Source organism: Pelophylax lessonae (genome assembly GCF_965119305.1).
Source record: "Pelophylax lessonae genome assembly, chromosome: 6".
NCBI lineage: Eukaryota > Metazoa > Chordata > Amphibia > Anura > Ranidae > Pelophylax > Pelophylax lessonae.
In genome coordinates this window covers 292,931,657-292,944,683 of record NC_138773.1, presented here as the reverse complement: position 1 = coordinate 292,944,683, position 13,027 = coordinate 292,931,657, and the positions used below count along the sequence as shown (strand labels likewise).

The 13,027-nt window shown below is 43.8% G+C and overlaps 1 protein-coding gene across 1 annotated transcript in view; it reads left to right on the top strand.

Annotated features, from left to right (window-relative positions):
* The window catches only part of LOC309558741 (uncharacterized protein), a gene marked incomplete at both ends in the record, with an annotated part of 190,696 nt that overhangs the window by 98,436 nt on the left and 79,233 nt on the right, over window positions 1-13,027 (top strand). Inside the window, one exon of the mRNA XM_082261788.1 lies at window positions 7,520-7,619. Within this exon, the coding sequence (XP_082117914.1) occupies window positions 7,520-7,619 (100 nt within the window). The remainder of the gene's footprint in view (window positions 1-7,519; window positions 7,620-13,027) is intronic.

Genomic DNA, 13,027 nt, shown 5'->3' with positions numbered 1-13,027 from the left:
CCGCTTCTTCTCGTTTCGTGCTGGGCGCATAGTTGTCACCGGGCAGGCCCAGGCGACTGGCACCCCTCCTATCCTCTACACATTAGTAGCCTGACTATTATTTTATTTTTGCGGACGACTCCCCTCTCTCCTGTCCCTGGGTGATGTTCGACCAAGGTATGGGCCTTCCTAAGGACCTACCCGACCCAAGTAGCTGTGCTCCCTTTGAGGCTTCCTTATTCCTGTTAGCTTTTCTTTCTCTCTTCTCAGCTTGGTGGAATACTTGAGAATGGCTCCACCTTTGTACTTTGGACCCCAACCTTTGTTATAAAGCCTGATGGTTGTTATATTGCTTACTTTTCCGCCATAATGTTTTTTATGCTGCCTCCTTTTACCTACTTCAGGTCCCCACTAACTTTCTCAGTATTACGCATTGGATAGTTGTCCTGTGTTAACTTTGTTTTCAATACCGTTCTTTGTACGCCAATGTGTTAAATTGTGCCTGTTTTCTACTGATGTTTTTATGCACTTTTATACCTCAATAAAATATTTTCAAAAAAAAAAAAATGTTTTATTCTTTTTCCTGGTTTATCACATATAGATGTTTTAGGTTTTCATCACCATTATTTAGATGGGGCTTCTGATGTACGTCCGTTTGGCTGTGTTTGGTTCTAGACCTTGTGTGTTGTAAGTTCTGATCTAACAGGTGTGGAGCTCTGGTATTAATGAGGTTCTTTGCTCAGATGATTAGCCAAACCAACTAGCTAAAGTCTGCAATCCCCTATTACCACTGACAATATGATTGGTCGTCTCCAGTCTTAAGTGGGGTACACACTATAAGAAAATCGGGTGAACGATCATCCGATTTTCCCTGTTGTTTCACAGCAAATCGGAACCGATGAAGGAACATTCGTACAAAAATTCTCATTTTGTTGTTTATTGTTTCTGATCATGCGCAGTCTTTCTTTTCTGATTTTTCTTGTACGAAAACAAGACACATGAAATGGAAATCGTTAGTTTTGTCCCGTACGAGAAACATTCTGGAGTTTGTCCCTTCGAGAATTTTCAACAAAAATTCTTAATCGTCTGTAGAAAGTTCTGTACACACTATATGAAAATCGTACGAAAATTCTTTGGACGAAAATGTTCGCCCGATTTTTTTAGATCTTTTTCTTCGATAGTGTGTACGAGCCTTTACTTAGTTTCTATAGATGAAAATTTGATTAAGATTGCAGTGGATAATTGTCACTCTAACACCTATATTAGGTTAAAGAAGTGTTATGAATCTCTGTCAGTGTTACTGCATTTATTGGTAAGGGTGTTTTGGTATTGTCCAGAGACAGTGTTGGGGGTAACTAGTTACAAAGTAACGGATTACAGTAACTACATTACTTTTTTTGGTAACGAAGTAACGTAACTAGTTACAATACTAATTTTGGTAACTACACTACTTTACTAGGCTATAGGAGGTAACTACACTACTTTACTAGGCTATAGGAACGCGCTTTCCTGCGTTACCCAAGCCGTGCGATACAATCGTTATTTCGAAGAATAGAGAGGGATGAAGTTTATGACTTTTTGTTGCACTTTATGTTTAATTCTGTTTTTTTCAGGTTTTGTTCTCATGTTTCCCAAAGCCTGTGTTTATACAATAAACTCTATGCAGAAAGAGTGTCATGTATCTTCTTCTACACGGTCAATTAAGAAAGAGGAGTGTAAAGTAATAAGTAGTGAAGTTACTTTTCAAATGCAGTAACTAGTAAAGTAATCTCGTTACAATTTACAGAAGTAACTAGTAACTAGTTACATTTTTTGAGTAACTACCCCAACACTGTCCAGAGATTAAATTGGATCAGTATCATAGATCTGTTACAGATCTGTTTCCTCTATGCCCAAAGATCAGTAGTCATGCTGGTACTTGTAGTTCCTTAGCTTTAACTTGTAAGAGTCTGCTGTTACCTGTTATCCCACAAGACTTGTGTTTAAGACAACAACCCTGCTGTTAATTCAATTAGCCACACATCCAGCCAGTCCTGTCTTTTCAAACTTCGCTCATTGCCTCAGGGCGTTAGGCTAATGTAACTTTGTGTTCCTAGCAGCCTCTCTGTGTGTCCCCAAGTGTATTTCAAGCTTTATTCCTGCCCAGTGTCACTGTACAACTTTATCTGCTGTTAAAGTTTCCTGTTTGTCTGTTTTTACGTGGCTGTTTGTTATTGGCCGTCTGTGCCCAGTAGCAGAAGTTCCTTGAGCTAAATACACACTATGCAGTTTTTGTTGTTCAATTTCCTCTGGATTTCAGATATGTAGTACGAGGGCCTGCCTGATTGCATACAATTTGAAGGTGTTTAGGTCTGACCTCATATTATATGGTTTTGGTGAATCTGAAGAAACGTAGTACAGGAAATTTGTATGCAAATTGTATGGTGTGTAGCCAGCTTTGGACTCTGTGCCTTGGCCTTTACAATGGTCCTCACTTTTGTTATACGGGTGGGCATGCTGTATTCTTCTCAGTTGGTGCCCATAGGTGTCCTTCCTGTCCTAGACTCCTTGTGTAGTCTGTGTCCTGCATGCCAGTAAGGCCAGCGCCCCAGTGCTGTACTATGCCCCTGCCTTTCATTTGAGTCCTGTCTGAATAGTGTAGGCAGTTTATGTTGTATGGGTGAAGGATAACATTGTCTGATTACCGGATTAGTAAATGGGTTATAACTAAGGTATGCAACCTTTGTAAAGAATCAAGATTACATATTGGAAGGTTGATTTCAATCCGGGTATTCAGACTATTCCCATACTTAGATTAAAGAAAGACTTAATGGAGACTGTCTTAGGATCTGGGGGCGTGGCACTGGGTGCTTTAAACACTATCGATCTGAAGGTACTCAGGAACACATTGGGGAGTCTGGGACTACATGTTGGTGAAGGGGTTAGGAAATCCCACTTACTCTGTCCAGCACCCAGGTACAATGAGAGGTGTTCCAGGACCCAGAAGAAGTGATTGCCTCTTTCTCAGTGGAACAATTTCTACTTTGCAAAGAAAGGCAGGTGGGGGGGGGTAGTATCCAAGTTTACTATGAGTCATATGGATTGGTGGATGGTTCAGTTCCATGGTTGTCAAAACCTGACTTGCACTGTTCTCATCCCTGATTGCAGGGACTGAACATCGTGCGTATACCTCAGTCAATTTGGGTACTATTCTATCAGACTCTACCGTGTTACACCCCAGAGTCCATTATGTTCTGATGGTATATGAGTCTGGACAACCTCAGATGATTGATGCTGATGGGTGCTGGAGAAAGGAAGGTGTTGTGTTATCTCAAAGGAAACAGGACAGAATCATGAGTCAGCAATGCTGGCACAGGAAGGGGTCATGTCTAATGGATGCCGAGGTTATGTCCCAACCTGTCCTAAACAAAGTTAATAATACTTGAGAGCAGGGTACTGGTGCTGGTATCAAATGTCTAGTGATGCACTGTATTCAGCATCAGGTTAAATTGTACTCAACGGGGTACACTAACTTGGGGATCTATTGTACATCTTCTCTTGTCCTTGGCATGGATATAGCAGGAACACTGGGACATATCCCTAATACCCCAGAGAAAAGGCTTTATATCAAACCTGACCCCTCCCCTTACACCTACAAAAACTTCCTTTGGGATTTGGGGCGGAGTTAAAAGTTTGGTAGTTAGAACTTGGGCAACAGAATTTAGATAGCACCAACAGTTTCTGCAGTGCATTAATAGAAGGGCCCTACTCAAGGGGTTTAGAATCCAAAGGGAAGGGGTTGTACAAAAGGTAATAGCTGCAGGGGGAAAGTATCTGATGGAGTTGGCTGAGGTAAAGGTGGAGGCAGAGTAAGCTTCCCTGAATAAATTCTTTTCAAGAATCACTTAGTGGTGGACAGGGTGGGAGCTGGCTGGACATACTGGAGTAGGGAGTTCCATTGATTCTGGAGCAATCCTGATATGAGCCTGGGAGGAGGTAACAAGGGTGCTGGAGATCAGGATGTCTTAGGAGGAGTGGATGATTTCGGTGATATCTTGGGATCAAATTGACTAACCCAGGTATTGCATGCATTAGATGAAGGTGCTAAGGTTTCTTAATGGAAAGAGTTTATTCAGGTACAGTCCTAGGGCCACAGCTTTAGTGAACTCCACCCTGTTGCTGTCCTGATGTGGGTAACTGTTAGGAGACTAATGTGGAGTATTGTGCGAATTTAATAGAGGACTCTAAAACAATATAAAGTTATAGGAAAAACAAGATACATTTTGAATTTTTGTTTTGTTTTTAGGGAGAAGCCTCTTAATTGAAGTAATAAAGTGCAGTTGGGTTTGAATAAATTCCAAAAGTTTTTTGGTAACAGTTGTTTTATTCTCTCCTTTTAACATATATATTTTTTTGTACCTGGCTTGCAAACTTATAGTAACAGTGATCCTGTTCACCTGTTGATCACTAATGTGATAGAGGAGTTAACAATTTTTTATTTTTTCTTTCTCAATTTATTTATTTATTTTTTGCTAAGTTGCTGCTGCAACAGCTGCAGTGTATTTTTTGAGGCACTTTACAATAATCATTATTTTTCTGGACAGTTAGGTACTGCTTTTTTTTTTTTAAGAATACAGATTCAATGTTCTTTGACATAAAGTGAAATGTGTGTGATAAACCGGTCTGGTTAAAGCAGCGTTAAATCTGTAAAGTCATTTTTTTTGCTAGTTTTTTTCCTCTTTTCTTCCTTCCTTAGTTTCATATTCTTATCTTTAATTACTTTAAGTTACATTACCAGTCCATTAGCTGGTAATTTTCTTCTACACAGTAGGGGAACTACCAGAGTCTCAGCAGTCGCCATTGCGACTGGACCCTAGAGTTTCCGCCACTGTGGGAGGGGGGGGTCTTTCAGTCCATTCGTCAGTCTGTTTGTTTATTCATTCTGCCATGTGGGGGGTGTGGCCAACCCCTGAGGGGAGGTGGAGCTGAGCACAGGAGTCTGGAGCCCCGCCTAGCCTTTCCAGGGATTGAGAGAAGCAGCGTGTAGGGAGGAGGAGTAGATAAAAAAAGTCAGCTGACCAGCTGATACCAATAGAGATAGGGGGGAGGAGCTCTCCCCTCTGCAAGGAGACCCCATGGAGGCACATGTAGTGGATGCTGAGGGGGAATGGACTGACGGACAAGGTATGTGACAAATTCCTAGCACAACTGTACCATCCTCCACCACCTCTGCTTCTTACTGATCCCCCCCCTCCCACCACCACCTCACCACCATCACAGATCTCATCCTTATTCCCCCCATCACCTCTACAACAGCCCCACCTCCCCCTCACCACCACCGCTGTCACTGATCCTACCCCCTCACCACCACCGCTGCCACTGATCCCACCCCGTTCACACCACCACTGCCATGGATCCCACCCCGTTCACCACCACCATTGCCACTGAGCCCACCCCGTTCACCACCACAACTGCCACTGATCCCACCCTGTTCACCACCACTGCTGCCACTGATCCCACCCCGATCGCCACCACCGCTGCCACTGATCCCACCCCTTTCACCAACACTGCTGCCACTGATCCCACCCCTTTACCACCACTGCTGCCACTGATCCCACCCTGTTCACCAACACCGCTGCCACTGATCCCACCCCCCTCACCACCACCACCGCTGCAACTAAACCCACCCTTCTCACCACCACCCACGCTGCCACTGATCTCATCCCCCTCACCACCACTGCTGTCACTAATTCCACCCCCCCTCACCACCACCGCTGTCACTGATCCCACCCCCTTCACCACCACCACTGACACTGATCCTACCCCCTCACCACCATGGCTGCCACTGATCCCACCCCGTTCACCACCACCGCTGCCACTGATCCCACTCCATTCACCACCACCGCTGTCACTGATCCCACCCCGTTCACCATCACTGCTGCCACCGCTGTCACTGATCCCACCCCTTTCACCACTGCCACTGATCCCACCCATTTCACCACCACCGCTGCCACTGACCCCACCCCTTTCACCACCACCACTGCTACTGATCCCTGCTCACCACCGCTGCCACTGATCCCATCCCACCACCACTGCCACTGATCCTATCCCACCAACACCACCGCTGGCACTGATCCCACCACAACCTCTGCTGCCACTGATCCCACCACCACAACCACTGATCCCATACCACCCCCACCTGCGCTGCCACTGATCCCATTCCACCACCACCACTGCTGCCACTGATCTCATCCCCACCACCACCGCTGACATTGATCTCATTCCACCCACTACCGCTGCCACTGATCTCATACCCACCACCACCGCTGCCATTGATCTCATTCCCATCACCACCGCTGCCACAGATCTCATTCCCCTCACCACCGCTGCCACAGATCTCATTCCCCCCACCACCGCTGCCACTGATCTCATTCCCCCCCCACCACCGCTGACACTGATCTCATTCCCCCTTACCACTGCTGCTACTGGTTCCATCCCACCATCACCTCTGCCACTCATCCCATCCTATCCCCCCACCACTGCCACTCATCCCATCCCCCCACCACTACCACCATCACTGCTGCTTATCCCATTGCATATACCCCACCACTACTGCTGCCACTAATCCCATTCCCCCCACAGCTGCCACTCATGCCATCCCTTTAACGCTGCCACTTATTCCATCCTCCCCATTACCATTGCTGCTCATCCCATTCTATCCCCCCATCACTACCACCACCGTTGCAACTTATTCCAACCCCATGCTCCAGGGGGCCCATGTCTCACCCCTGTACACCTGGATAGAAGGCTATATAGAGGTACCAATCCCCCCTGCTGCAGGAAGAAAATGTAGGGGATCAGTTCCTTTATATGCCGCCCCTACCACCCCTTCTATCCAGGTGTATGGGTGTGACGCAGGGGGCTAGGTCGCCCCAGGGGTCAAGGGGGCCCTTCATGGTTTCTTGCACCAGGGCCCTGAAGGTTCTAGTTACGCCTCTGCTTCTAGACATTTAAAAGTAAATGTATAAGGAACTTTTGTTTGAATATCAGAGATGAGCTGTGAATTGTAAGGATTGGCCTTCCTGGCTGACTCAGCTTTAAGAGTCTAATGGGGATCCATGGGCTTATAATTGCTTTGTGCGATAATCTTCCACCCCTCAGTCTGCCTACTGCTTTAACCTGAGCCCCATGAGCAGGTGTGGTGAACCCAGGGACTGCAATCTGGCAATGGCATGCAGCGCTGACTATCCCTACCATCAGGGGCTGTGGCAGATATGGGTTGTTGCTCAGACTCTGCATACCCTGTGGGGATCCCACTTTACCTGTCCACATTATAACCCTTATGAGTCTTAATGGCCGTACACTAACATTCTCCTTTTTGTATTCATGCATGGCTGTCCTGAGGCCTTCCTTACCACTACCTGAAGAAGCAAAAATGACCACCCCGCCATAGCTTGAGACAAAGGTGCAACAACTGGACTTTCCTTAACCATGCTGAAAAGTGCCATCTTGCGGTCCTAACCAATATTTGCAAACATCACACAGTATTCCCTTGTTACAGGACTAAAAGATGCCCAGATCCCGCTATCGATGTTGGAGTTCTGCTCTTCCAAGGCAGAGGGGCGAGGAAACATCTCAGCACAGGCACTCATGCTCCGGATGTGAGTTCTCTGAGGCACCAGGATTTCTATGGCTTCTCAGTCTCAAGTCTATGTTGATGTGTTCATAAGAACAGATAAAGAGTTTAGTAGTGTTCAAGAAAAGAAGTGGAGGCCGCAGTGGTGGTGGGGGGAGGGGGGGGTTTGGCCTTCTGGGCTGTTGTGGGTGGGTATAAAACCATTGAGGGAAAGCATAAGTTCAAGAATGAACTTCAGGGGGAACTGTAATGGAGATTTGAGGCCTGCAATGTTTTTACCTTAAGCTTACATTAATGATAATCTTTATTATTAATGTGACTTACAGTGAATTTCTTATAGTGAGTTTTAGAATATTGCTCGGACATTCTGAGAATCAAAATGGATGCCATACACAGCTGTGAATTTTATCTGAAGCAACTAGCTGACAAAAGCCTTTTTTCTAGACCCGGGGTCCTCAATAGGCGGACTCTGGGCCGTGTCCAGACCCAGTCGCGCTTAAATCTGGCCCGCCGAATCGGTCTGTGCAGAAGCAGCTGCCTGTTTGTTTTCTAGATCATTGGTTGCTAGATCACCGGCCGCCTGGCATCTAGCAACCAGTGACGTCACACGCCCACCGCCCAGCATTCACAGCGGAGGATCAGGGGAGGCCCCGTGGGAGGTTCTGTCTCTGCACTTAACTTGTTGCAGAGTGGTCTCCGTATATGCTACTCCCCTCAGCAGTCCAGTTTCCTGTCTATCCCGGTATCAATGACATACGATCGCACCCCCCCCCCCCATCCACCGCATGCACACAGACTTATTTTCCTGATGAGAGGAGTGGACAGAGACAGTGGACAGCTTTCAATGGGAAGAGCTCAGTGTTCAGCCAGAGAACAGGGAACACCCCTGCAGGAGAGCCGTGCATAGCAAGCCCCGCCCCTCCCTTGCAGCTTTGATCTCCTGATTGAAATATAGATCATACAGCAGCTCTTGATCCCGCCTGCCTGAGCCTAGGCGAGAGCAGTCTGGGGCAATAATTGTGAGTAGCAGATATACCCCCTCTCTCTCACCCTTACCCCCTTTTTCTGTCTCCTCTCTCTCACCTCACCCTTCTCTCTCCCCCCTCTCCCTGTCTCTTTCACCCCCTCTCCCCCCCCCTCTACCTTTCTCTCTGTCTCACTCAAGTAAGTGCGGGAATGCTGAATGGTTTCACGTAAAATAAATCTATAATTTTAAAATGTTTTTAAAAAGATTAATGTATTTCACCTGCATATCCACTGAAAATACACAGCAAAAAATAGTTTGTACTACTGTAAACCATAAAAATGAAGTCTTACTGCATTTTTAAAGAATTATTTTCATTAAAGTTTTGGGGAATGCCTTTTTTTGTTGTTAACGTTCTGTATTTGGAATTTGACGGTCACTTTTCTGGACCTCGGACTGAATGGAAAATTGGTAAGTGGACCTTTCAAGTTTAGATTTGAATACCCCTGCTCTAGACCATTTGGTTGCATAATTCATGGACTCTGTGGAATGTCACTTCAAAGGAGGAGGGAGTTGGGAATGGAACAGGAAGTATCTGACTCTAAATGGTAGCTGGGTGTGTTAAAACGGTTGTATACTTAAAAAATAAAATAAAATAAAAAAACCCCTGCAAGACAAAGGCATAATGAGCAAGTATGCATCGCATACTAGCTCATTATGAAATACTTACCTTAGAACGAAGCCCCGTCACGGACCCCCGGACACTGCTGTGGGAGCTGACATGATCCCTCGGCGTCTCTCCCGGGTTCGGCGGCTCCGGCGCTGTGATTGGCCGGAGCCGCGATGACGTCATTTTTCAGCAAGTTCCCGGAAAGGAACGCTGAAGGTCCGCCGGACCTTCAGAGTGCATGCTCCGCTCGCATGAGCGGCTGCATGCAAAGAAAATATCTCCTAAACCGTGCCGGTTTAGGAGATATTAATTGTACCTACAGGTAAGCCTTATTATAGGCTTACCTGTAGTTAAAAGTCGCAAAAAGAGGAATACTACCGATTTAAAGAGGACCTGTATTAAGAGTCTAAGAATACCCTCTCCCCCCCCACTTGTTGATACCTGGATGGGTGGGAGTGGGGCAAAAGTGGGGTATAAAAAAGCAAGCCAAACTCTCCAAAAATCCCAAATCTCTGGACACGATGGGGACGTAAGGTTTTTCTGTGTAATGTATCTATATTTATCTGTGAACTTTTATTTCTGTGACTTTCTTTCCTTTATGTATTAGTAACATTCTGTTTTTTTACATTGCAACGTTTTGTATTAATAACTTACTTACTTACTTTGTATTTTATTTGTAACATCACTGCTTTTATATTTGATTAATAGTAGATGTAGTTAAATTAGATCTTTATTTTTTAGCACAGTTATCATTTGTTATTAATTTTATTTGGTAATATCCGCAACAGCATTGGCTAGAATCTTTTATAGACAAAAGGTTGTAATCACTTATTATATTTATCATTAAGCAAATTAGTGAGGTGGTAGAAAATCGCCAAAACAACTATAGGCCTTTTGTAGAAAAGTAGACTAAAAAGGCTACCTATAGCGCTTGCTTTAAATAAATATAAATATAAAGTGTTAAATTAATATTGCACAGTGAACAATAATACATACAAATATATAATATTTAAACTCAAAATATTCCAAAAGATCTGAACAAAATCCTTAGTGAAGAAAATTTTCCGTGAAAGTTCCAATAAATTATATATATGCAATGAGTTGTATATATGAAAGTCCCAAAAAAATATAAAAAATGTGCAAACAATATTATATAAAAGGTGATTCTTCAGTGCAGAAATAATTCTTGAGTAAAGTGCAGGTGCTGTGCGCAATAATAAATCCAAGTGACAGGGGTAAGATTCAATCACTCACCGAACGTTGTGGGTCATGTGTGCCTTATAGCACCAAGACCTAATCAGGCTTGTATAGCCCTCCGGGCTAAAAAACAATTTCTTTATCTTGCTTCTAGGTGAGTGGGATCATGGGGTCCCCCTCCGTCTCCTCTCCCCTCGCCAAGCCAAGATATATGCAAAAAAATGAAGCTCCAGATGGTGTATTACCTTTTTTAAAACTTTTTATTCCCAACCGGGCAAAAGTACATACATGCCAAAAAATGAAGTTCAAAGGAAATAGACAAACTTCAAACAAAAAAAACGCCAACATAAAATCTAAACGTCAAGCCAAAAAGGGCCAAAATATAAGTGTAGGGGAAGTCAGGTATATTCCTGTTCAAAATTGTAGCCTTGTGGGCCGCTTGTGACCGTATGTGTGCGGTGCAAACCAATCGGCGTGGACGCCAGCGGGAGAGCTTCTGGCTTGCGTTCCACCCTTCACATACGTCACCGCACTGTGCGTTCCAATCTGATCACTTCCGGTGACGTCTTCGGAGATCACTTTACTCAAGAATTATTTCTACACTGAAGAATCACCTTTTATATAATATTGTTTGCACATTTTTTATATTTTTTTGGGACTTTCATATATACAACTCATTGCATATATATAATTTATTGGAACTTTCACGGAAAATTTTCTTCACTAAGGATTTTGTTCAGATCTTTTGAAATATTTTGAGTTTAAATATTATATATTTATATGTATTATTGTTCACTGTGCAATATTAATTTAACACTTTATATTTATATTTATTTAAAGCAAGCGCTATAGGTAGCCTTTTTAGTCTACTTTTCAACACAAGTTTTTTTTACTATAGCAGCTGCTAAACATAATTTTATATAATTTTATATGATTTATTCACTGAAGTATTTATGTAAGATTTTTATCAACTATAGGCCTTTGCATGCCTTATGTAAGGAATTGTGAACTGTTGAACCATACGTGTCGTCATGTTCTTGTACAATCACTACTTTAGATAACTTACAAGGCTAAGTTAATGTGTTATATACAAGGAGAGTGGAAATATACGTACAATTAGATTAGACTTTCATTATGTTATAGAAGAGAATTTGATATCTACTTAAAGTGGCTATAGATCAGCCTTTCTCCATCAGAGATGTGTGGAATCTTAGGGTTCCTCCAGAAGTTGCTAGGGGTTTCTTAAGAAATTAGTAAATTTTTATCTTTTAGATTACTAACCACTGACCCCAATCTCTTCCCAATGACCACAAATGTAAGGAGCACGCTTCCTAGTGACCATCATGCTGATGTATAATAAGCAGTAGATACAGAATAATTGGTAGGGGTTGCCTGAGACCGAAAACTTTATTTCAAGGGTTCCTCTGTTAAAAAGGTTAAGAAAGGCAGCTGTAGATGATCAAATTACTAGAGATTCTCATGAATTCTAGCTTATTTGGTGATGACTGAGTGGTTTTCGAGGCCTAGACCAGTGGCTGTCAATTTACAAGGTTTAGCAAGGCCTTAGTTGTGGCCCTTGACATCGCCAAAGGCTGCACATAATGTTCAGTATATGTAATGCTAGAGAGGACTTTCAGACTGTGGACATGATATAAGTTTGGTTGGAGACTAGAGACAAGCTGCAGCTGCCGATGAGAAACTGGGGACAAGTTACTTGAGACTAGTGGAGATCATTGTTGTCTTACCAACCAATGCTCCCCTGGCAGAGTGCTGGGGTCTGAGGGTCATGTGCTGCCCTCAGGCTAAAGCATAATAAGTGTCCCTGACTGTCTGAGATATTCGTCATCTACATTTTTTTACCATTGACACAGCTGTAGGAGAATCACAAAGTAACTTGAAGACTGGCAGATCTCTGCACTCTTCATCCTCCAGGAGATATCTACCAGGCTGCAGATACCACGCTTGGACATCAAGGTAGTTGCCTTGTAAATAGATTGAGATTCCTCTGAGCTGTAACACTGAGGCTGGCCATCCACATAATGATTTACTATTGATTACTGCAGGTGGTCTTTGGTCCACGAAAGTTGCCAAAACAGACCAGTCCTAGCTTGTTCATCAAATTCTTTCCTTGACTGTTCTATTGAAGTGTCATTGTGTTACACCTATATCCAGCAATACATTTTTGGGCTGGAAAAAAAGTGCCCTTTCATTGGTGACCCCCCCCCCCTCCCCCTACACTGCAAGATTTATAGCTGAGCTCCAGGACAACTAAAAATCCTTCCTTACAGTGGGGCTGCACCCGCTCCGCAAGTGTATAGGTCTGGAGGATTTATAAAAGCAGTTTTATTTACTTGACCGTTTTGACTTGGGCTTTAAAGGGATTGTAGAGGTAGAAGGTTTTTTTTTTTTTTTTTTATCCTAATGCATTCTATGCATTAGGATAAAAAAACCTTCTGTATGCAGCAGCCCCCCTAATACTTACTTGAGCCCCATCTTTATCCAGCGATGTTGCAGAAGTTTGTTTTAGCTGCCCTGGACTCCCCTCCTCATTGGTTGAGACAGCTGTGTGACGCGATTGGCTCCCGCTGCTGTCAAAGCCATT